At 32.1% G+C, this 26,494-nt stretch overlaps 1 protein-coding gene across 2 annotated transcripts; it reads left to right on the forward strand.

The window, feature by feature from the left end:
- The first annotated feature begins 1,446 nt into the window (after window positions 1-1,446).
- Window positions 1,447-21,165, forward strand: LOC132919576 (proton-coupled amino acid transporter-like protein CG1139). Of its 2 annotated transcripts, none has more exons than XM_060981281.1 (11): window positions 1,447-1,777; window positions 10,846-10,950; window positions 13,622-13,710; window positions 16,024-16,149; window positions 16,244-16,394; window positions 16,487-16,608; window positions 16,711-16,795; window positions 16,866-17,141; window positions 17,765-17,943; window positions 19,144-19,316; window positions 19,505-21,165. In XM_060981281.1, the coding sequence occupies exons 2-11, from the start codon at window positions 10,876-10,878 to the stop codon at window positions 19,756-19,758; spliced, it is 1,530 nt and encodes a 509-aa protein (XP_060837264.1). In that variant the 5' UTR covers window positions 1,447-1,777; window positions 10,846-10,875; the 3' UTR covers window positions 19,759-21,165. The 2 variants fall into 2 exon arrangements, with proteins under 2 accessions (XP_060837264.1, XP_060837265.1); XM_060981282.1 differs by lacking the exon at window positions 1,447-1,777 and adding an exon at window positions 10,532-10,748.
- The last annotated feature ends 5,329 nt before the right edge of the window (window positions 21,166-26,494 follow it).

The following is a 26,494-nucleotide window of genomic DNA, read 5'->3' on the forward strand; positions in this document are numbered from 1 at the left end:
ACTAAACCGTATAATATTGGTTGCAATATTTCTTTTTGTTTTGTTTGAAAAATTATATATAATGCATACGACAGCAGATAATACAGATTAATAAGACACAATAATATATAAATATAATAATTGCATCGTATTACGTTTTATTAAAATATTATAATATTATATAATAATATCAACTGCAAGGTCGTCAGTTTCAAAACCAATAAGTACGTACGACTATACGAGTAATATTAAAATAATAACAATGGATTACTCTACTAGTCTACTATATGCAAATATAATATTACATTTATGATACATTATTATTATTTATTTATTAGAATTAAAATGTAACAGTATTTATAAAAAGTTTGAGTACCTTATCGACCACGATTGATTCGATTCTACTGCAGGATCATCCGAGCAGAGCCAATTAGTGATAACTCATTATAATATTATATTTAAATACTTATTGTCATTTATCACTTTATCAGTACAAGACTATCGATAAATAATGTGCATAAACGAAATGCACCGTTGTCGGGTGGCGTATATTTAACATCATGACCGATAAAGACTGTTGCAAGTAGCAAGGATAGTAGCTGGTCGTATAATTTGGTGAGCCTCGTTACGATTATATCATACGTATATGTATACCATACTATCATTGCCGATATACACAGAAATGGATTTATGATAATATTATACACATTGAAAAATACAGCTATCCCTCCCCAGTCCCCGTTGCCGGGTAAACGAGCCATTCAGGGTCTCTTTTGTGTGCACTCTTTTTTCGTTACGTCTACAGATAACCCTATCTCGGTGATGGTGACGGCATAGGTACACTTGCACAAAGCCGTGATCGCGTCACGGTATCTTAAGATGTTACTTACAATAATCACAGACAATACGTATTGTAATAATATATTATAATAAAATACAACACGGGATTTTCGGATAATAGTGACACAGACGACTCACGTGAAACCTCCCCTCGTGCCGCCACCGTATGTGTACATACGATAAAGGCGAGACAAATCCCCGCAAATCCGCGCCAATTGTATCGACTGCCGACTGGGTACGCCACTTTGACGAAGACGGAGCCGGTGACTTACGTAAAATGTCGCGAATTATGATAATAAAATAATTTATTATTTGATATGGTATAACACTATACCTACGCGGAACAATAAAAATCTCGATGATTAGACCACGTGCAGGCGCTGTGGACGAAAAACTCGTCCACTCGACCACTCGACCACTACCACCACCCCGCCCACGTACGACTCACCACAAACCCCCTCCCTCCACGAAACATAAGACTCCCTTCGACCACTCGACTCTACCGCCGCAGCACGAGCAACCCCGCGGCGGCGGGTCGGTAGCGGCGCTGCGTACCGTTCGTTACGGTGGAAAGGGAAACGGATCACGCGCCGCCGCGGCTTATATATATACGGCCGGCCGGCGAGCACCGCGTTCAGTTTATCGTACGCCCGCCGCCGGTTCAAATATTCGTCCCGTCGTCCCGCGTACAACCACTGATAATCACCGTAATCACACCAACAGTAGTCGTTTGTCGGTGTAAAAGTATTCAATTCATTTATTTTTTTTCCAATTTCGAATCACGTACGTTCGACCGGGCGTACCTGAGATCGTTTAGTGCAATCGTCAACAACCGATTTTAAAGTCATCCGCAGTATATTGTCAACATCACCACCACCAGTCAATAACCAGTGAGTTCGGTCTCCGCGACGAGTAATACATTCCAATTCCGTACCACGGAAACATATGCACAGAAGATGTGAGTATATATACATTCGATTTTTGTTACCTATTATTAGCATTATTATTATCAAACTCCGTGATGGCAAAATAGAACGTATAGATCGATGATTGGCCTGGGGGGTGACTTTCGACTTGCGACGTGTATTTTTAGCACGGCGCTTCAAACGCGCACGTTACGGCGAGGACAATTATAACATATTTTCGACACATTTTTCTACGGACCATCATAACCTTTTTTTTTTATACTATGCACTCGTATAATGTAATCATGACGTCGTCGCAGTCGCCGTCTCGCAAAGTCTATTTATAAACAACTGTTGCGTAATCCTTGAATGTACGATACGAAACGCTATCAAAAATCCGTGTATCGAAGAGAGCACTCCGGGAGAGCATTTTGGACCATTATGTCTTTCCATATAAACTTTGTCCAATTAATTCACCGTATCTCTGTGTGTATATAATCTCTATACCTATAATATCAATTTATAAATTGTGCTTGAACAAAACTCATGAACATCGTTTGGCCGCGAATCGCGATTTTTACGTCAGTGATAACGATAAATTTAGGAACCTCGTATTAATACCTTTGTGTAGAAGATTAAATGTGTGATAACGCAATCCTGTCTGCTATGGATAATACTTTATTGTCAACGGGCTAAATTCCCGCCATTCAACTATACAGCAACGGGGGGAATAAGATGAATGGGTTCTTTTTCTGAAATTTATGGAGGGAGGTCGGTCTGTTCGGTATATATTATCGAACCCTAATTTCCAAGGTCAGACCACCCCCTACGGACGTTAACAAAAGAACGTGTTGAAACACGTCCTTTTTACTAAGAAACAAGGGACAATAGAAGTGCTATTATTTTTTTGAAATTTCGTTCCGTGTAAGCCGCATCGAACAGAACGTACTATCCGTACATTATATTCGTTGGCGGGGAGCGCATGTAGGTCGGATCGCATATGAAAATAACCCAGGATGATTCATCCGATCGAGATGCCCGACGAAACCGGGAACACAGTTAATCTGGAATTTCACTGATCAAAGTCCACACGTGGTATATTATTATATCGGTGTACTTGGGTTTTTCACATCGCTTTTTTCCAAACAAAAACCGGCGGCATCAAAGCTCGTACCGGCAATATTACGCAAATAAAACGCTTTGTATCGTATAGCAAAACAAATTCGACGGAATTTCACATTTTTGACATTTATATCGGCTACATCGTACACGTTATCGACGCAATTACATCATTATTGCTATGGTAGGTACACCCTTTCACGCTGCAATAACGGTTAGGTTTGGATTAATCATCGTTTTAAATACTTCTATATTTTATGGTGACGATGGGCGTGATTCAAAACGCACCTGGACTTGCATATTTATTTCGTTTAATCACCAATTGGACATAAAAACCAAAATCTATTCTGCGGCCAAACCCTTCTTACCAAATCGACCTCATATTACTAGTACTATGTATAATAATATAATACGAAGATAAAACAATATTAGGAATTCTCCTAAGCCCGTTCATTATAATTTACATTGTATATATTAATGTAATATTATATTATATTATTATAATGGCGTTCCGTCGACGTTTTTATTTGCTTTCCAAAATCCATTAGAAGTTTTCCTAACCGGTTTTTCGGCCGCCACGCCGTGTCCATACATAATAACCCAATATAACCACTTACGCACACATGCGCCCACGTTCACACGCACACACATTTCGGTTGTCGATTGTGGGTTCTGTGAGTTTAAACCTGCACACTCACGTACATCTTTAATACCCAACCGATAAGCCTACTCACCAACTCACCTGGTTGTAATAATATATTCACGAAACGAATCACGTGAGCCGTGACAGTACGTATACCTAACTATTAAGCCTGTCGGAAAATCGGGAGATTGCCAAACAAATATAACACTTGTCATCGTCGCAAATGCAACTATTAAGTCGATATAAGCTATGAAATCCGTCATTAACTAATCGTTCGCGACAGTAGCGGACCAATGACAACAATTAAACTAGTCAACACGTAAAAGTAAAACAAAACTCGTTTTTGTCACTAATATCCACCACTAGCCGAATTTTAACGCAGTCTTATAATTATATCAGATTTTACGCAACGCCAATCAAAACTTTCGCAAAAGTGGTTCGAAAATATTTTTGAAAAAAAAAATACAAAATCGAACTACGGATGGATACAACGACTTTCCACACACAAGTCGTGTCCCCGCCATGACCCCTCTTATACATATAGTCACAGCTGTACACCTGTACTGCACACACATACCGTCAAGGCAAGTTTGACCTCCGCTTCGTGACAAGCCGTCGTTCTAGGTGAAAGTGCTTTCAGCTTACCCCCTCTCGCCACCGGTGCCCCCTTTCGGTGACCACCGTAGCGGGGACACTTTTTTCACAGAAATTTCAAAATTCGTGCTGAGTGCAACGGACCGTGCAATGCACACTTTGGGCAAAGTCTCTATGAATGCTACATTCGTGTATTCTTGCGGCAGTCCTTCTCCCCTACAATCGCTCAAAACGCGCGCGAAACCACATTTGTGACGATATTTATATGTATATCACTGTAAAAAATAAATAATAATATTATGGTCGAGTATACGGTAGGTATATTATGTAGTTTACAAACCGGTCGTGTCTTAATAATATTATTACATCGCACGTACTTACTAATATGTATGTATTACTTATTATAATAATATTCCTCCCACCGTCTATAATTTATTGCATGGCCCGTTCAAGGTCGATCGTGTTTTCAAAACAATAGTTAAGTGGGGTGATAAAAAAATTGTCTAAATTTCCGTCACGCACGATGACATGCGAGGTTTATACCTGCAATAAAATAAATTCCTGACTGCAGATATAAAAGCGCTGCTGCAGCTGTCTAACGTGCCATACACAATGGCCATTTTGATTTCCGCTGTTGCGTAGTAACACCCTCTCATAATCGATTTTGATACATACCAACGTGATAAATTTACCATAGATAAAATATTATAATCTTTGATAATAATTTGTATTAATTTCAATTGTATAATTTCTTATACCATCTCTGACTGCGTATAGGTACTGTGTGCATTAATAACATTTAACAGTCGTTTGCGGCGAACGACTACTAAACACAACATACACATTAACAAACAATTGTATACACGTCGGAATCAGTACCTAGGTATAAATATGACTGCATAGACTGCTAGTAGATCCGGTGGTCGACGATTAGAACAGGCACGTGATGTTTACGCTGTATATTACGACGAGACAGAAAACGAGTTCATGGACCTACTTTTGTCATCTGGAAAAAAAATACAAAAACGCCGACAAAATTATAAAGTATGAAAATTGTCGTCTTCCGTTTGTGTAATGCACACAAGGATGGATAAAATACTCGTACTTTTAAAATTGTATTTAAATAGTAAATGCAAACTACATGAATTTGTATTTTTTAATAATTATACATTCAATATTTTATATCAATTACGTTATATAAAATGCATTTGATTTTAATGAGTAATTTGAGGATTTATACTGCGGTACAATATACATATTTTAATTAAAATAATTTCGTATCATAATATTCAAGTGTCGTCGGTTGTCAATGTCTCGTTAAACTTTTTACGTTTGTTTCTGAACAAGTTTCGTGCAACTGTTATTTACTTTTATTGTCATACGAGGTTCATAAACGAGCATAGGTACCACCTATACATATAATACATTTTCAAATACAGTGATTTATCACTCAGATATAAGTACATTCATATAATATACTTAATTGACCTGCATAAAATATTTTACTATCATGTCATGTAGTGAACATTGACATTGATTTAAGTTTTATACTTTCATGATTATTATTTATTATTAAATGGACGTCATATTATATTGTGTTGTTTCGGTCTTATACATACTAACGCTATTAACATGCCAAAATTTACTTTCATCATTTCCGATTTTGTTTTATCTTAAATATTAAAGCGAATTGGACTATTATCAAACTTTAAAATTGGAATATTATGAAAATTTAAATTTTATAAAACTAACAAGAGAAGCCCGATAGTTTTCTTACCTTTTTATTTAGTGATAAATTAAAACTCGCCAATATTTTAACTATAGTTATAAAATCAGAACTACTGAATGCAGATTTGTTATAATGTACGTTTTTTAAAACTGATGTCGGTGGGACGTTAGTATAGTGAACGAAACGATTTATAATATATTCACCATTTTACGACATTCGTGTTTTATAATAATCAAAGATATTTCAATAATTATTTATTACTGCTGATTAACGCGATTAAATCGCAAAAACTTATTGCGATTATTATAATATATACTAAAAAGCGGTCGGTGGTATTGCGGTGACGCCGCACGAATAATCAATGATTATTTTTTTACTGTTTTATGACTATTTTTAATTCTCTAATCTCTATATCCGAAGCTAATTTAAATCCTTAAAGTTTTAAACAAAACTAATCCGTGTCAAGTACTTATGAGTACTCATATTTTATCGCTCGCGGATAGTGGAGGCTTACATTGTACTCTACAGTTAGATAGTCTGATGATCGTAGTAAGATCACGCAATCGACTCAATATTGCAAATTCGTCGTAAACGTGATGGCAATTTATTCAGTAATGCGCTCGTTTACGTAATAAAAATAATCATATGATACGATACGTATGTGCATACTAAATATGCATAAGAATGACAATAATCATAATGTGAGTTGTCTAAATTCACTATTAGAATTTCCACAAACATTAAATTACCAAAAAACATTAATAGAAAAAAATAATTGTCGGCGACAAACACTTTAAAACGTTATGTAAAATATTATTATAAGAATGACTGTGTTTCAATTTCTGAGAGTTCAAGAGGACGAACCACGAAAAACTTCTAACGCCCCGAAACGATCACTAGGTAGAGGAATCTAAAAAAATAAAAAATACTACACAAATATCGTCATTGTCGAACACTTTCTGACGTGGTACAGTGTGTAATCGAGGATTTGTTAAATTTTTTTTTACGTTTTTTCTTTTTTTAACTTTTTAGCTTAATCAATAGGTTTTTGTACCATTTTCACGCCACTCAGCGCTCATATACGGTCGGCACTGTGTGGTGTTATCTCGCGGAACACAACGATTATATTAATATTATAATACAATTTATTAAACTGTGCACGCCTTGATATCGCGGCGGTGGTGGCGCGCGTGGGTTGGATCCGGTCCAGACGTATTTTATTTCTGTGCGAAAAAAAAACCGCTGTCCTAACACATCAAACACTGGTTCCACATTACGGTATTCACTATTATTATTATCATTACACGCGTATAAAATATAATATTATCATCTCACTACTACAGCGTTCGCTAAAAACGCCCCGCCGGGCTTTGCAGCGCGAAGGTCGATAAAGATGGATACAATTATAATAAACGACACATAAACCTATTCGTACGAATTTTATTATTACCAAAAAACAAAGTAGTGAGTTAGCGTAATCCCCGAGGTCCCGTTTAGAAATTCTTCACTGTATTTTGGAGGTCACGAGCTCGCGGTGGTGTCATTGCCCGTCGTGTTTGTTTTTCAAAAAATAATGTTTTTCTACCCCCTAGTGCTGTTGTTTTTGATCTTTTTTTAATATCAGTATCATTAGACAATATGTATATTAACTGATAATATATATATTATTTTAATTTAACTTATCCACATTTTATTATTTATAAAATAATATGACGCACGAGACTTTATAGGCACATAATATTTGTTGCTAATTTACTGGCTATAGTTAGCAACTACCAATATAATATTATATATATTTAGCGCTGATGTTTATTCGCAAATTTCGATTTAATGATCGTCTGATAATAATTTATTAGATTAAATAATCATGTTTGTAAAATATTAATAGCTCATAGCTCATATTATGCAGTAACCGCCCCGCTGCAGAGTAATGGAAAGTTATTGCTATAATTAAATTTAAATAATATACACGCACAATAATTTATATATTCTGACCACTAACCTTGAGGTTTATTAATACAAATTTGAGTGATTAAAAATATTCAAAAGTCATTTCTTATCATATCGCGAATTGTATACAATACATTAATACAGCAAATACAGGCACTTCGAGAACCGCAGGCTAGTGTAGGTAGGTAAGTAGGCAGGTATATATATGCATGTATACTATTGCGTAACAGCCACGGCAATCTATTTTTTGCATTGCAAAAATAGACATTCGTTTAACACATTGTCTGTATGCAATGGGATCAATTATTTCATCGAAAATGATTTATAATTGCTCGCGAAATGTGCACGTCGTAAATCATTAGAGCAATGCTGTTTTGGATACCACTCTACTCGCTGCTATCAGTATTATATTAGTGCGGTAAAGGAACGCGTTTATGTCATACCACAGATCGATACGCTTCTTTCACATTTAAACTTTACGATAGACGGAATGGTTTTTTAAGCGTACAGATGTTTTGATATTTTGCGGTGACAGCGTGAAATAGGAAATAATAAACTAAACAAACCGAACGTTTCACTGGAATTTCTCTGATCTTTTTTCACGACACGCCCACGTTTGACTTTTTACATTTTTTATCGACGTCGTGTCTTACAAAAACCCTGCAAACGAGCAATTTCTTTGAAACCATGTGCAGCCCCCACTGTCTATTCTAAACATTAATTTTTTTTAATTTGCTGGTTCTACCTGGCTGCAGGTACAATATATTATATAACAAAGTTTTTTATTAACGTTTTTCTTTTCGTAGTCCAAGATAATTTACGATTATGGACGTCAAGGTCTTCCGAAAAAAAATATATATAAAAACGCGTACTAAGTAAACCTACCCAGATACTATGCAGTATATTAATTATTAACTTCGTACTAAATCAACATAACCTGTACCCCGTTTTATTATTATATATTATAGCAGCTTTATCGGTAGTTATCGTTCAGTCGTTACGACGTGAGAAAACCGTCGCGGTTACTGGGGAAATGGTAAAGGCTGACGTCGGGTTAACCGCACGCGCGCGAATCGTGCGGACCGTGAGGTTTCTACTACGATTACGAAACAATTATAATGCTGTCATCTATTATAGTTAAGAAATGATAAAAAAAAGATTTTTTCCGACGACTTAATCGGTTGGATTCGATCGCGCGAATCAGCCAAGGTTCAGACCGGCCGGAAAACATCAGAGAACGCGTAGCAAATCCTTCTGCTATCGTTGCGAACCTTGTGTGTGTTTTTTCAAACGGTTCGTTCGATCGAAATTTTACAGCAATCATTTAATTTAGGCCACACAAATGGTGCAGTATTACAATTATTTTCTAGATAACTCATCAATAACGTAATCTACGTATGTATAGTACTGTAGTGTATAATACGAGGTATAATACACATTAAACGGCGTCAACCAACCAAATACATTGTGGTTGCATATTGTTTCGTTACCTCTCTGAAATATCCGTAATTTCTCGTTAAAAACAAAAATATACATTTTATAATCATGGTCTTAAATTTTGTTTACCGCCGTCATTTTAATATCCTGGAATTATATAATACTATTCTATATTTAATTGCTATATTGATAATTATTTTGATACCTTAAAAGTCCTCCGTCCACACACCATAATATCAGTTACCATCAAATACGTTATAATATAGGTACTTATAACTTATAAATACTGTACTAATTAACTTACTGAATATGAAACTACAACTTGCAAAAGTGGACGACAATTTTAATCACACAGAATGTATAATATATTATTATGTATAGTTTTGTGAATGCTCAAAATGTTTTCTCAGTGAAGCCCAGCTATATTTTCTTTGTAAGAAAATTAAAATAAATAAATAGTTATATTCTTTGAATATTGATAGCTGAGCGTGACAAACTAGAATAAATAGCCGTGACTTTTTATTTAATGCCTTTTAATGGTATTATTATTATCATCACTTCAATCATTTTCATCGTTAATCGTCGTCGTCGTCCCATTGTCTATAAATGTATGGAAACAAATTGTAAACTAGAATTTTTTGCTGGCGATGAAAGTTGGTGGTAATATTTTTCGTTTATTTTATATTTCCATCGGTTATTAGATTTCACGAAACTCCGCTTACAGCCTATATACGTTATTTTGTCATAATATATTTTTTTACCTATAAACAATCGCAAATATTTATGAAAAATATCCGTGGTATACAGGATTAATAAAATGGATAGCGTTATTATTAATTACGTTCGAATTTTGCGCACAAATTAACATTAATCATTAATTTATACACTTTATCGTCTCCTTATCTAATATTTATACAAAATACAAAACGAGTTCACAGAAGTTATTCATTCATTTAAAAGTTTATACTTAACTTACCTATAACAACGCTGTATAATGTATACCAAAATGATACATTGGACTCTGTTGCGGGGTGGGTGATGTGATGAATTCGAATTCAATCACTAAACTCAATCTCTAATAATTAGGTACATACTACGCCCCCAGATAACGATGACCAGTGACCGTACAAAAAGCCTATGACGCGAAGAGTTAAACGTAGGTACTTAGGCTTAAACTAACCATATAGGTACTCATCATCAGTATTTTAATTTTGTGGCCGGTAACGAGGTATGTGTATTAGGTGGGGCACCAGGGCAATACGCACATGTACTCGTATCGTGTTTCAGTGCGATAAGATCGTCGGCCTTTATCGAATTACGATTGTCGGACGCGCGCCGTTTTCGCCTCTACTCCGTTCGGCAGTCGTACAGAACGCTCCGCCGCACGCGGACATCTTCACAGTGGTCACTGCTGCAGCTCGTCCTAAAGACTGCATCACCCGCGTGAAACTGTCGACCCATTCTCCAAAAGTTAAATTTTAAAATCTTCGCCGTCTATAAATTTGATTCGTCTCTCCCTCCCCCTTTACGACTCGCGTACGCTTGCAGAAATGTACGAAAATTGAATTTTTTTTATGAGAATCTTTATTAATAATAAGTATTATAAAATTCAACTAATTAATGATATTTGTCTGATTTTCTGTTTTTAGTGTGCATACACGCAGCTCAAGACAGTAGAAATGACAGACAGCATGACGCGGAACTTCAATAATTATCCTTCCACTACGAAACCAGAACAACACGTCTCCAAACAAGTGAGTTTCCTCACAACTATGCGTACTATATGAATAATAAAATATTATTATAATGACACCGAACTCATGTCGAGGTTCAGTTCGACGGGTGGGCAGTAGAACACGAGACACAGAGATTAGGTTGAGACAATTTGTGCCTAACCGGCCTTACAATTTTCGAATCGCACTTGTTCGTTTTTATGATTTTTTCTAAAAGTTTTTATAGCTGCTTGACGACGATTATTTATTAGTAGGTATTTAGAGGTCGTGTATATATTGAAGGTTTATAATATTATTGTGCTTCTGCAGCCGCGTCCTTTACTCCGCGGTCGTCGCGATACGTGCCAAAAAAAAAAAAAAAATGATAATAATAAAAATGCAAACGGCCTTGATCGGATAATATTATAAAACAGTTAAACGCGAATAATGCTGTAGGAATACGTTTCTTTTGTTTATATTTAATTCGTCTACGGTGCAAAGATTTCTGTAAATATTGAATCTCGATAATCATGAAACAGTATTGCTTATGACTAGGTACTACTCGCGGAGGAAGTCATACAAAAGAGGTCAACGGGTTAAAATAATATTATATAAACACAAACAATTACCACCCTCCAACCTCATATATTATATTCATACCCGAATACTCCATGACCCCCCCCCACGAACGTCACCTATATACGCATGAAAACCAATGATATTTAATCATCCATTATAGTAAAGGGAAGTTTATATATTTTTTCTATCCCGCCAACATGTCAAACTTAAGAGATGTATCATAGTTATACACTACGCGTTCCAGTTTAATAATGTGCGAAGAAAGTCGATGAACTATTAGATATTATATTATTATTATAAACGTTATTGGCACGCGTTGAACCTGTCGTGTAATTATTTAACTAAATACATGCACGCAAACATCATTGTTGTTACGATTTTGCGATGACCAAATAATTATTGCCGTTTAACGTTTTCAAATTACAACCTCTGTATAGTGTGACAAGTCGTATGTAATCGAGCCGCAACGTATAAATACGTAAATATTATTACTAGGACTTAAATTTGAAATAAACTTATTATAATTTCCAATGTAAAACTATGCAATAACAATCCAATATTATTATTAAAAAAATAAATCAAAATTATCTAAGTGTATTAGTACATTTTTAGAGCTTTTAAATTTTAGAACTTTTGATTCTCATATTATTAGCTATTACCCGTCGCCCGATACAATATAGATACCTATATAATTCTGTTTTGGCTCTCGTGGCATTAAAACAAAATTAAAATACACACCAACGAATGAAACGGAAATGGCCAAGAACCCATTGTTCTTCGAACAGAGAAAAAACATTCGTAAATACGTTTTTACGTTTTCATAACCGCAATATTATCATAATTCAGAAACATTATTTATGAGTGTCGTTTGTTATACCCACGCCTGATCCACGACCGACACCTGTATGTACACGCATTATAAATTATAATTTTCGATAAAGTACACTCGACACTTGGGTAGCGGTTACTGTATTAAACCGTATATTAGGTTCTAAAACCACAAACAGTAGTCCACAATAATAATAATATACGTATTCGCGTGCCATTAACCATGATAATTTACGTTTTACGTATTTTTTTTTGACTAATTTTTGGCACTTTCAACGTGTCGTGTCTCGTACACAGAAAAAATAACCCGGTAATATAACTTTAATATTACTAAAAATAATTGATTCTGACGAATCAACGATAGGGAAAATTTAGGGCGTTTCGGAAAACACCTTACAACAGGTATATAATATGCGGGATATTTGAATGCGTTTTTTCCTTTGACTAATGCGCACTAACCGCTCTCGAGCTTATAAGTTATTATAAGTTAACGGTCATATTTCATACGCGAGATCGGAATTCATGTCGTCAAATAATATCTATAGTAACTATATCGAATTCGGTTTCTTATTCTGTCTATTACATTATTATATGCCGTGACTTCTGGACGTTTTGCCGGCCGACCGACATATAATCTTGCCCAATTATATTAGTGTCGGATTATAATATCCGTGGCAGATATGATTTTTGGCACCTATAAAAAGCGCAGAAAATCAAATACGTCACGAAGACGAACCGGGGCGTAGCTATATTTTGTCATAAAACGAAATAAAAATACTTCGCGCGCGCGCGTACTCACTGTCACGCACAATATGCGCGGCTCGAGTTACAACTATACAGCTGGTGCACGTCGAGTCGTCGTAAAAAGTACCGTAGGTATAATAGCCCGTGCACTAAATAAGGCGCCTAGAGATCACAATATAGCTATACTGCTCGTACAAATAATTCACGCACTTTGGTTATTATAGACTAAACGACGAAATTTATTCTGTATATCAATGTGTACTTACATCACATAATACGTACTTACTCGTTGACTGCCGCAGCTGCAGCTATCGTTCAATGCCCGACAGTTAAGTCTCCGTCCGATAAACAGCCGCCGGTGCACCGAGGTTATCATCGCTGTACCATATATTATTATAACATTGATGCTATTCGTTATATCACTGGAAGGGGGTAGCGGGGAGAACGGAGAATAAGCGCGTGCAATGACAAATTTTCTTTTTTTTTTATAATGCCATACAGTTTTTGTGTAATAATATGTCTAATAATTAATAACCAATGACCGTCTGTTTTATCGTTACAGCAAATGGCAGCGGTAGACGGTTACGATAACCAAGGGATGCTGAGATCTGAGTTGGACATCAACGGAAAACCCGTCAACGGAAATACTTGGTGAGTATATTATATTCTTGACTTGTATTATAAAGATTAAGTTTAAATTGAAGTGTTTTTTTTTTTGTATATAATCTGAACTATACCCACATTATCAATATACATATATATATAGTGTACGATAACAATATTTCACCTGTAAATATTATGTTTTGACATTGCATCGTCTCAGATCACCGACAAATGTAACTCGTCGATTCAATGAATATTTTATGTTTTATCATTTTTATTTTTTTATTATATATCCGGTTATGAAAAACGCTTATCTGCTGTTGAGTCGAATCCGAGACGTTATGTATAACGTTAGTAATAACGAACGTTTTTGGGCAAGGTGTTGCGCCACTCTATATTATGTATACCTATTAGATCCGCAGTGGTGTGGGGAACTGTATAGTCTATATAAGTATTAAATCAGCTCTATTAAACTGCCGGTTTCAAAGTTCAGATGATTAATTTTTTTCATGAAAAACCTTCCGACCAATGACGAACAGACTTTGTTTTTACTTTTATGGTTTACACTAGCAATAGTATTTCACAGTTCAAAGAATTGCACTGCCTTCGCATATATGATGCGTATATAAAAATCGGCATATCATCCATACGTATTCGTGATATTTGTTTAAAAATAAAAACAGACTCCTGAACTCATATATAATCGTAATAATAACTATTCTAGTTTAATAACTCATTTTTATTAAATTCAGTAAAATTTTGACTTAAGACTGCAGTCTTTCAAAAATTGCATAACACTTGTTTACGACTACGTTAATTCATAATTCGTATAATATATTTTATTTATTATATTTGTAACCGAATGTCAATATGATATATATTTGTACCGTTGCGGTTTATAATCAAACAAAAATCATCGTTTTACACTTTTTCTACGTACAACCGTAAATATGTACATATTATAATTTGTTCCGGTGTAAATACTAAATACCGTAATACACCAATGGCAATATTATAAACCTATATGTTGCCAATTATTATTTATTTATCGATGTGATTATATGAATGTACAGTGTGAGTGTCCATCAAGTCGATTGTCAAGTAGTCGGCTATGTACTAATGTACTATAATATTATTAAATAAAAATAAATTTGTGTAGTCCTCTTAGAGTTAAATGTTTATTAATTTACCATAATTATGACAATCTAAAATAACCTGCATAATATATAATTGCGCATAATTTACAGTATAGATAATATATTATACGTATAGGTACATACGAGCCAACATAATTTAAATCATTGAAAACTATTAATTTACGATGGTCGATATTATATACACCGGTAGCTTGTTGTTTCTTGAAGAATATACGAACATACGGTCTTGACCTATTAATATCTGATAATATTAGTTGGGTGGTTTTTTTTTTCGGTTGGTTATGAATAATCATTAAATGATCTGATACCTAATAATATTTTATGTATGGCCACGTATACATTGCCGATAGATTACTCGATTTATGTTTTTCTTTTGTTTCTTATCATTTAGATTTTTATTCTTATCGTTAAATCATAACTGATACTTTTTTTTTTTTTAATTAAAACGTTTATATTAACTTCATCTTACATATTATATATGTTATAATTCATCATGCCACCAATCAATAGCGTCATCATTTTCGTTGCGTATATTAACTCGATTATAATATAGTAGTACACATATTGCATAATAACATACATAAATATATAATACAATTCATTGATCGAAGGGTATTCTTCGTAAAAAATTTAACATTTAATGGTAAATCGCTTTCATTCATTGGAATGACATAAATCACAATACTTTATATTATAATAAATAATTAATGCTGTGGATTCTAGTATGAGTCGTAATATAAAGTTTATTTATCTTATTCGAGTTTAAACATCACGTGCTTCGCACTTCGCACTGAACGAACGAGTAATAATATAATACGATAAAATATCTTCGTTGTTCGTCGTACACTAAATTATAGTTCGTACAAGATTCGAGTGCTGATTTCTAAAAACATATAAATGTATAATATTATAAGAGAACTTAGAATTAAACCAAACTGAATTCCAAACAATTTAAATTTGTGGCACACTTGTATGCTCAATAGACGTTCACTTATACGTTCGAATCGTGACGATTTATCAAGTGCACAGCACTGTTAAGAGTCGATGATTTTATTTGTGTATATATTTTTATATTTTTCAAGTGTGCAATCGATTATACAAACAGTGAGATTGTCCATACACACGATACATGACTAATATATTATTAGATTATTATTGTTATAAATATATTATTTCATTTTTTTTTTTTTTTGCGATGTTACAGCATCAACATGGACAGTCTCAACAAATGTGTCGTCATCAATACAAAAGGTGAGACCGCCGCACAGCTGAATGAGAAACAGAATTACTACAACCCATACCAACACCGCGACGTAAAACACCCCACAACGTGAGTACAATAATAATACATATTTATCATAACATAGCAAAAGATCGTAATTAATATTATTATAATATTCTGTCCATCTATTATACTTATATAGATATTTTGACACCTTGATACATCTCCTAAAGGCTAGTCTGGGCACGGGAATTCTAGCCATGCCCAGTGCCTTCAAAAACGCCGGTTACGTGGTTGGTACGTTGGGTACAATCATCATCGGAATACTGTGTACATACACGATACATCTACTGGTAAGTGTGAAATATAAATAATAGACGCGCCGAGTAACGGTTCGTTTTGCCCACAACTTAATAATACAACCATTATTGTTTGTTTGGAATAGATAACCGCGTCGCACGAGCTGTGCATCAAAAGGAAAGTGCCCAGTCTCACGTACCCGGGTACCGTGGCGGCGGCTTTCGAAGAGGGTCCTAAATTCACTAGGATATTGGCTCCTTACGCCAGGTAAAACCCCGACCAAAATATAATTGTTCTAGTTATATTACATTTTAATTGTCGTCCGTTAAATTAACAACCCCAATTTTAACACTCGTTGTTGCTTTTCAGAATGATGACAAACATGTTCCTAGTCCTGTACCAAATCGGTTCTAGTTGTATTTACGTGGTGTTTATTGCTAGCAATCTCAAAGCGGTAAGCGAGAGTGGCACTCAAATGTGGTCTTTTGGGATGGACATTCACAGTATTTTGTAAAATGTTACAGGTCGGCGATGCCTATCTCGGCGGCAACACAGACGTGCGAATGTACATGGTGTACCTGTTGATCCCACTGATATTGATCTCTTGGGTAAGGAATCTTAAACTCCTGGCGCCGTTCTCCTCAATTGCGACTTGCATGACCATCGTGAGTTTTACGTTGATTTTCTACTACATTTTCCGGGAAGCGCCGTCGTTCGTCGGCCGCGAACCAGTCGGTACCGTCAACAGTATACCATTGTTCTTCGGTACTGTACTTTTTGCCATGGAAGCCATCGGTATGGTGAGTACACAACACAACATTATAATACAATATTACATAGTAATACTTAAAACCTGCACAGGTTGATGTTAGTTAACTTATCTAGTCAAATGATTTTTTAATCGCGCTGTATGCATCGCCATTTTAAATAAAACCAAACCAATAAATATTTAATATATTTAATTATTTAGTATGATATATTTTATTAATTATTTACACGTGTAATTACCAACTAATAACTATATTCATTTATAATGTGCATTAAGCAGACAGAATAATTGTTCAACAAAACTGTTGATAATTATTTTTAAATTAATAGTCTAATCCAAGTTATCTACCAGCGACCAACTGGTAATTAATTAAACTATTATCAGAGAACTGTGATTCTACAATGATCAGATATTTGGCTCTACCAAGAACCTAAGAATAGTTAGGCCTTCTAGTTAATTTTCTTCGTAAAATCGTATCTGCTTCTTGGTTAATCAAGTATAATAATCATCAAAATAACTTAAAATTTCAATGTTAACTTACTTAATAAAATTATATTTAATGCTACCTTTAATTTTTTTAAATTTAACCCATCATAAAATCTGACTAAGTAATCCATAATATTGAATATTGCATTTATTCGGTTTTTCTTACAGGTCTTGCCACTTGAAAACGAAATGAAGAACCCCAAGAAATTTGGAAGTGTGTTTGGCGTGCTTAATGCTTCCATGTTGCCCATCTCTGTCTTGTACACAGTTGTCGGATTACTCGGCTATCTGAAGTACGGCGAAAATACCACCGGTAGCATAACACTCGACATGCCCCAGACCGAAGTGTAAGTATATAGACATTAGATATATAGTATAAGTGGCGTTTTGTTTTTAATATAATATTGCATAGTTTTATGTATAAGAGCATTATTTACTTATTTAATATGTTTAACACTATATTACGTATGTATATATTGTGTTTAAAAAGAATATACGTTCACGTTCATATTTTTCGAACGACACGTGAACGTCACTCACTTATATAAAATGGAACGTGAATATAATCCGTATTTGTAAGGAATTTAAACCATTTTTAGATCGTTCAAATAAAATTAATTTTATTCTATAAACATGTACTTTTAATATTATTATCAAGTTATTAAATTGATATTTTATCTTCATAATGGTAGGTACCTATCGGAAAATTCATTATTATACAATATTTAAGATTTTTTTTTTAAATATTTATAGAATTTTAGGGATACGTGGTATTTACAGTATATACGTCCAATGCAGGCTACTAAATCTGATTCTTATATTATATTATTATGCATGTTAACACTTATGTTATAATACAATTTATATGACAGATTATTTTTATATTTTAATTGATAACTGTAATAAGGATTGATAATTAATGTATAGAAGGGAAAATTTTGATTTTACATAGAATTTAAATTTCAAAGTATAACTAACCTTACAGAAATATTTCCAAGTAAATTGTATATACCATATTAAATGTTATAAATTTTCTTCAATAAATTTGGTACTCCAACTGGCCCAACTAGTGAACACTGAATACCAATACTCTTGCAGTGATTTATGTTAATATTGGAGATATATATATATGTATAAAACGTAACATAAAAAGGGTATATAATTTTATAAAATTAATATAAAATAGATTATCTAAATTGTAATTATATAAGATTTAATTATTACATAAACAAAAAACAACTTTTTAAAATTATTTATAACTAGAGTATAAATAGGTAAATAGTATGTTTACTATTACTAAACACTTATAAAACAATTATTTCAATGAACGATTATATTATGAATGTTTTAATTTCTTTTATGAGTTTGTAAATACAGTTAGTGAACGCGAGTGACTTCATTTTTTATGCACTGAATGTAAACGTATAATTAAATATCCAATTAAATTTTCCGTATATTTTATGTATAATAAATATGCCGTATGATACATCAAAACATCAACCAGATTGAAGATCAACGTAATTAACTAATCGTAATTATACTTACAGGCTCTCTCAAGTCGTGAAACTCCTTCTGTCAATTTCCATTTACTTTACTTACGCTCTGTCCAACTACGTCGCATTTGACATCCTCTGGAAGGGCATGGAACAAAAGATGGAAAAGAATGAGCACAGGATCTGCTGGGAGTATGCACTACGCACATCTATAGTGATCATCACATGTAAGTAATCCCTGTTGATCGAAAGTAAATTACCCGGTTTCGTGTGGGAGGCTTTAACCGTTTCGAGTTAGTCGATGAATGGTTGAACGCGATCATACAGCCGCATGCCTCTCCGCAACCGTTACTCTCGTTGCATTAACAAGACTTGACTTAATTAAATGTTATTTTTGTTTTTTTCCTTCATACAGTTTTCTTCGCCATTGCCATACCAAACTTGGAGCACTTAATCTCGCTGATCGGCGCGTTCTGTTTGTCTTCTGTGGGCATCGCGTTACCAGCTATCGTCAGCTTTTTGACATTCTCCGACGTCTACAAGGACGAAGGAAACTTGCGGTTCGGTTTATTCTGCCTACGAAACTTGCTGATTATTCTCATCGCCATATTCGCGTTCGTAATCGGCGTGTCCACAAGCGTGTCCGACATCATACATCACATGACGTGATTTCCTCCGTTTCAATCAGCATTAAGTTCGTTTCTGTCACGGGTTTTATGGTCAACCCACACCAAAAACGGACTATACGACAACTGTAACAACAACAACAACAACAAAAACAACAACGATGGCGGTGACCATTGGTTGTCGTGCGTCGGGTAGTTAAAAGTTTTTTCCACCTCACTCACTCGCGAGTAACGACCAATCATTGTTTATATTATTACATCAATATTACGCGTTTGCTTCGGTGAACTCTTAAACCGTGTAACGAATAAGACAACTCAAATCCAGTATTCTATATCACGTCATTAAACTACAATTGTTTGCGTTGTTGGTTTAGAATTTGGATGGATAATGCCCACTCAGTATTTTTATTGTCGTTTTAAAATAATCGTATTTGGTTTTATTAATATTGTAAACTCTTATTAATGGAATCCGACGTTTAAAATCAAAATAATAATAATAATATTACCAACGTAGGTGTTTAGGTTTCCAACCGGTCCGAGTACGGCGCGGGTCGGTTTTCAAATTATGTCATACTATCATATGTATTTTAGTGTCAATCAAAATTATATTATTTCACACGAATATGCGTGAAATTCACAATGCATTTGGCAAAAACAATGGTTTATATTGACTTTATAGCAACGCTCGAAACAAATAACAAATATAAAGAAAAATATTTTTTGTATTTTTTTTTTTTATATATATATACTTTTGATGTTAAACATTTAACTTACACTCTGTACAATGTTATAAGTAAAGTGCGAACAAATTTTATTTGATTTCAAACTCACGGCCATTATTTTTAAAAATTAAAATCAAATAACAGGACATCAAATACAAAAGTTTCTTTTTTTTAATCTTGTCTTTATGAACCAAGCATCATAACCTCAGCCGTTTTAACATTCCTTCGCTGAATACATTTTTCAATAATATTTTGTATATGTAACATACGGTGTAGATGAACCATTTGGAATTGTATTGCTCAATAAGTACTATATTTATTTTACTATTTCTACTATTATAAATTGTATCAATAGACGTAAATTGGTTAGTAAAATAAAAATAATTGTTGTTGAGATAGATCTCTAGTTTAATTTTTTTTTTGTTTTTTTTTTTTTTTTTTACCTTTGGAGATACTTAAATCGAATTAACCTTATGAAATTATTATTGTGATACGAGTTCGTTATATTTTTATTTTGAAAAATAACATTAATGGCTATTATTATAGATTGTAATTAATTGATTCTTATTTTTAAGTATATATATTATATACTTATCTATGTACATTTAAGATAATATATATTTTTTAATAAATTAGATTTTTATAATGTATTTTAGACTGACATAATTTACAAAGCGGTTTTTTCGCTAATTATTATATGTAAAAATATTATAATAATTATTATCGTACTGATGTTTATTTTTTTTTTACAACCTTAATTATTTTATTTTAAATTTTAATCACCTAATTCCAAAATATTGGTCATAGAAAGCATATTTGTGTAGCAATGATCAACATTGAACAAAGATCGACTTCCATAGAAAATTGTTCGATAAAATATGCATCTACGTCACGTCGTCACCCGGATAATAATAAATATTTATTTCAAGTCTATAAATTAAATGTAAACACCAAAATGATAGGAATAACAACTTACGTAAATATCAACTCTTTCGTAAAACAAAGCTGTGCAATATCTAAAGGACAGACGAGCTGTATATCGTTACCGAAAATACAATTTTGTTTATCACATTTCGAACTGGAAGTATTGAGGTGTTTGAGTGTTTCATGAAAATTACATAAATGGAACTATTTTTTACTTATTTTTTTTCTTCGTTACAATTATTACAACTATTAATCGTCTTCAACGAATAGTGATGACGGTCGCTTGCTATGTATAATATATATTCAAAAATCCATAGACCTTATATTATAAATTACCTATAATTAAATTGTTGTTTAAAAACTAAACACATAATATACTAAATATATTGTATATAATTACCAAAATAAGGTAAAATTATTACTATTACACGGATTGACATAACACTGTTTAACTTTAACTATATAATATGTTACAACGTAGTGTTCTTTATTTATAATAAATTGGATGTCAAGTGTCAATACTTTTAAAATATAAACAATATGAGAAAATAAATTCTAAAGAAAACTTTTTAAAACATAGTGAGGTATGTATGATTATTGACTATAATAATAAGTATTAGCATAACTGCATGTCTGCATTCGTATATTAGTATAAGTATAATCAATAATCATTATGCATGTATGTATTAATTATTATTAACAACAGGTGGTGCAACGAATATTATTAAATATTAACATAATCAAACAATTACAAATAAATACATGTAATCACAAATAAGGTACGATAATTAAAAATGTATATCATTTACTTCAATAATTCAACGTAACATATTAAATAACTTATCTATATTAGAAAGAAAAATAAATTATTTTATAAAAGTACATATAAGGTTTATATAATCATACAAAAATTATAGCAGTTAATAATAAATCAAAATAACATTGTTTTGAGGTAATTTCAAAATAATAATAAAGTGTTGTTAAAAATATAAATAATGTTCTGATAATGTTTTTTTTTTTAAATATTTATAACAATATCAATATATTATAATAAACATAAGAATAAATAATATTTCTTGTATGGTTTTTTATAATATAAAGTGTGCAACAATTTTAAATATCATCAGTTATATTAAATGATGTTTATTAAATAATTTTTATATTTCATAATACTATTAATTTAAAGTAATATTTATGATAAAGAGAACAATCTTTAAATTTTTTTTTTCTAACCGTAACCGATTTTTGCGATTAACTATTTAACAAAATCTGTACTAATCAGTGCTTGAATTGAGAGTGGAAATGGGTTTTTAATTTTTTTTTAGCATACCCTTTCTATTTATTTGAAACGGAATAACGCTAGGAAAATGCAACATTTACAAAAGTGAATTTGTAAACCATCAATTTTTCTGATGCAAAATAGGTATACCTATAACCTATAGCCATAATATTTGTACATTTGTATCGGCTATGAAAAAAAAATTAAAAATTGATTGTAAAATTCTTTACCGTAAAATATAATAATAAGAAAGTATTATGCCCTTCGACCATAAAAACTAAGTTGAATTTTTACTTAGTTTATATGGTTGATTATGCCCACAGATGTATAAACATATATCTGTGATATTATAATGTCATTGGATGATATAATAAATAAATAAGTGTTTCTTTATTTTAAAATATTTTAATATAATAAATTTAATGAATTTTTAGCATTATGGGTGGCTAAAGATGGGTGTGGGGGGCTTTGTCCCCCATGGTAATGTGACAGTAAATTTTGTATGGAACGCTCATTCATCCAACATCCACTGAGTCGGCTTCTAGTTTTTTTCCAAATCAAGCATTGCAGGTACTAATGATATAAAACAAATTAAAGCCATTTGCCAAACATATGACGGAAAAGCACTACATAAAATGTATATTCCCAATGAATAACTTAAGCAATAGATTCTCTTAGTAACAAGTTAATATAAAAACACTTAAAAGTTACGATATAATAATATTTTATATTATACACATTACACATACATTGAATCATTTTAATTTAATATTATTATTTTTACAAATTAAACAAACAGAAAATATAATTAAAGCTATCTGCAAAACATGCAGTTGAAGAACTGCCAATAAAAATGTATATAAACTGGATACAGTACAGAACAAACTATTTCTCTAAGAGAGGTTACAAATCAAGTATAGTCAGTATAGAACATTTTTTTGCTGACGGACATTTCACCATTTTCACCGCCGGACCAAAGTCTGAGGCCTGTTCCTAGTTTTGAAAATTTATTATTCATAACTCGTTCATTAAAGATTTTTTTGTATTGATATTGTATTACATTTTTAAATTAGTTAAAATAATAATCATATTAGTATTGACGTGTAATATTATATACCCAGGCACAGACTGATAAAAAGAGCATGGAATGCGCGGACTAAATTTAAAAATACAATAACAACAATTTTCAGAAAAAATTTAAAATATGTAGATTATTTATAAAACATTACAATACTTTATTTTGATCTAATAAAATATTTAAAATACGTTGAAAATCATAAATATTGGTACCAAGATACAATAAACATTCAAACCGAAATGTACATTATTTGATTACTTAAATTTATAGAATTATATAATAAAGAAGTAAAAATAAATTGATAGTCTGTGATAACACATTCAGATATTATATTTAATTATATTAAAGATATCATAAATTATTTTAAAAGGTTAAATTGTTATAATGTTTGGACTTATAGAGTGTAGTTTAGAGTAGTATCTTACTCAAAATATATAATTTCATATTTAAAATATCTTACTATTTTTAAATCAATACCTATAAATACAAAGGTTTTAAAATAAAATATTTAAATTTAATTAAATTATTTCTACATTAAAAAAATTTTTTATTATCTTAAAAATTGGGTACCTCCCTATTGCCTATTATAATGTAATTGTTTGATATCTTTAAAATAATTCGTTTCTATAATTTGTCTTCATATAACGATTTGTAGAATGAGAGGATTCGGGATGTCTTTTAATGATCATTACCAGGGGGCGGATTTATATATGTGGTGGCTCCTTATACAGCATATACAAGGAAATATATATTTTTACTTTTTAAATAACATTTATTATCATATTTAGTAGTAGGTAGTAATTTATTAATAAATAATTATAAAAACAATCAAATCGAGTATAACTAGTATAAGTAATATCATCATAATATATGTTTCCTGTATCCTAATTTAAATATCATAAAATTGTGGGGGCCCCGAATTGCTGCAACCCACTCAGTCCTCCCCTAAATCCGGCCCTGATCATTACATATTTTTTTTTTATATTACGATTGAACGGTGTATGTTCAATTGAGATCATTAAATATATAATAATAATTTTCTTCTCAGAAATAAATTCCTATTTTATTTTTTCAGTGACAGTAACAATTATGTAATTTGAATATACAGAGTATATATTATATTATTATCCTAATAGCAAAAATATATAATATAAATAAAGTATTTTACGTGAAGAAAAATTTGTTGTGCTTATTCAATGTTCGATGAAAACTTTTACAAGCTATACAATTAATCTGCACGTTTAATATTGTTCCCTATCATTTTTTAAACATTTGAAACATTACACAGGGAGTTCAGTTAGTAACATTTTACTTAATTGAATTCTTTCTAATTCTTCGAATACTAACCAAGCTGATGTTATAATTTTAAGATAATATACAAAAGCGATATTTTACGTCGACATGTCGTTTTGAGGCAGTTGTTGTTGCTCAGTCCAATTGTCATTTGACCCCGATACACTTTTAAGTTATAGAACATATTTATTTTAACAATAAATATACGTATAATCTATAACATTTTTATTTTTTTAACTAAATCTGGTGTACGTTTATCATACGGCACACACAAAGTATTATACAATATATATATATATACAATATAATATATATATAATGTTAATATATGCACTCTAATAGTTATAAATTGTATTCAGTATTGGGAAATATCTAGATAACGGGTGTTAGTATAAAGTATAATATATCTAATATAGCCGCCGCTTATTCCGGACAAAGTCCTAACAACTTTGTACGCAATATATTGAATGCTATAATATTTTTATTCGAATTTATAGTTCCTATTATTCCACATTGCGTGTTCAATCAATAAGAAATGGTAAGTTATTTGTATTTTTTATAATCAATTGGCTTATTAAAAATGTTTTTTCTTGTTGAAATTCAAAAAATTTACTTACCTAACCGTATTAAATGTTTGATTAAAATAGATAATAATATAACCCTATATTTTCATATCGTTCAATTATTAATACTAAAGTACCTATATTATGATTTATTTCATGTATAAATAAAAACTAATTGTTTTATTTATGACTGACATTGATTTAAAATATTTAATTTACATAGACTTTCATAACGACAAGTGTGAATTTTCAAATATCTTTACATGTGTGTATGGAAAGTACAACTCAAAGAGTAAATATTTCAAACTGTTTATGGCTTATTAAAATAAATATGGTTTAAAAACTATACTTACGCATATATGGCATATACATTATACAATTATATTTTTGACTCATACATGTAGTCCGTAAACACTATTTATGTGATACGCCAATTTATTACATTTTTTACTCGGCATAGCAATCTATAACAATTGTAATACTGTCAAAATATTAGGAAACTCTGGAACGTTGAGTTTCCGTAATAATCCGTCGTATTATTTCAAGCTATGTAAAATAGTATTTGATCATCACGATATTATATAATATAACGATTCATGTTTGGAGATTTGTCTCGGATGTTGAGGCCGGACATAAATGTATATTGTACATAGATCTACCCTGTCCAGAATGTGCAACGAATATACATCTCGCGATGTGTGTGTGTGTGTGTGTGTGTGTGTGTGTGTGTGTGTGTGTGTGTGTGTGTGCCAGTTTTAATTTGTTCCCCTACAAAAGTCAGATTTGGTGTCTACAATGGTTTAGGTCGTTTAGGATGTACCAATACTATTATATGGGTTCAAAACTTCCACGTGTATTTGCCTAAAATCCTAAATGAAAAATTAGTAAAAACGATTACGCGGACAAGTGTAGCAGCAGTG

Source organism: Rhopalosiphum padi, chromosome 2 (assembly GCF_020882245.1).
Source record: "Rhopalosiphum padi isolate XX-2018 chromosome 2, ASM2088224v1, whole genome shotgun sequence".
NCBI classification, from domain to species: Eukaryota; Metazoa; Arthropoda; class Insecta; order Hemiptera; family Aphididae; genus Rhopalosiphum; species Rhopalosiphum padi.

Excerpts from the sequence above, each read along its gene's own strand:
- LOC132919576 (XM_060981281.1), top strand. The coding sequence starts at position 10,876 with ATGACAGACAGCATGACGCGGAACTTCAATAATTATCCTTCCACTACG. Across the intron at positions 16,150-16,243 it reads GACGTAAAACACCCCACAAC|ATATTTTGACACCTTGATAC; the intron begins GTGAGTACAATA and ends ATACTTATATAG. Across the intron at positions 17,944-19,143 it reads GACATGCCCCAGACCGAAGT|GCTCTCTCAAGTCGTGAAAC; the intron begins GTAAGTATATAG and ends TTATACTTACAG.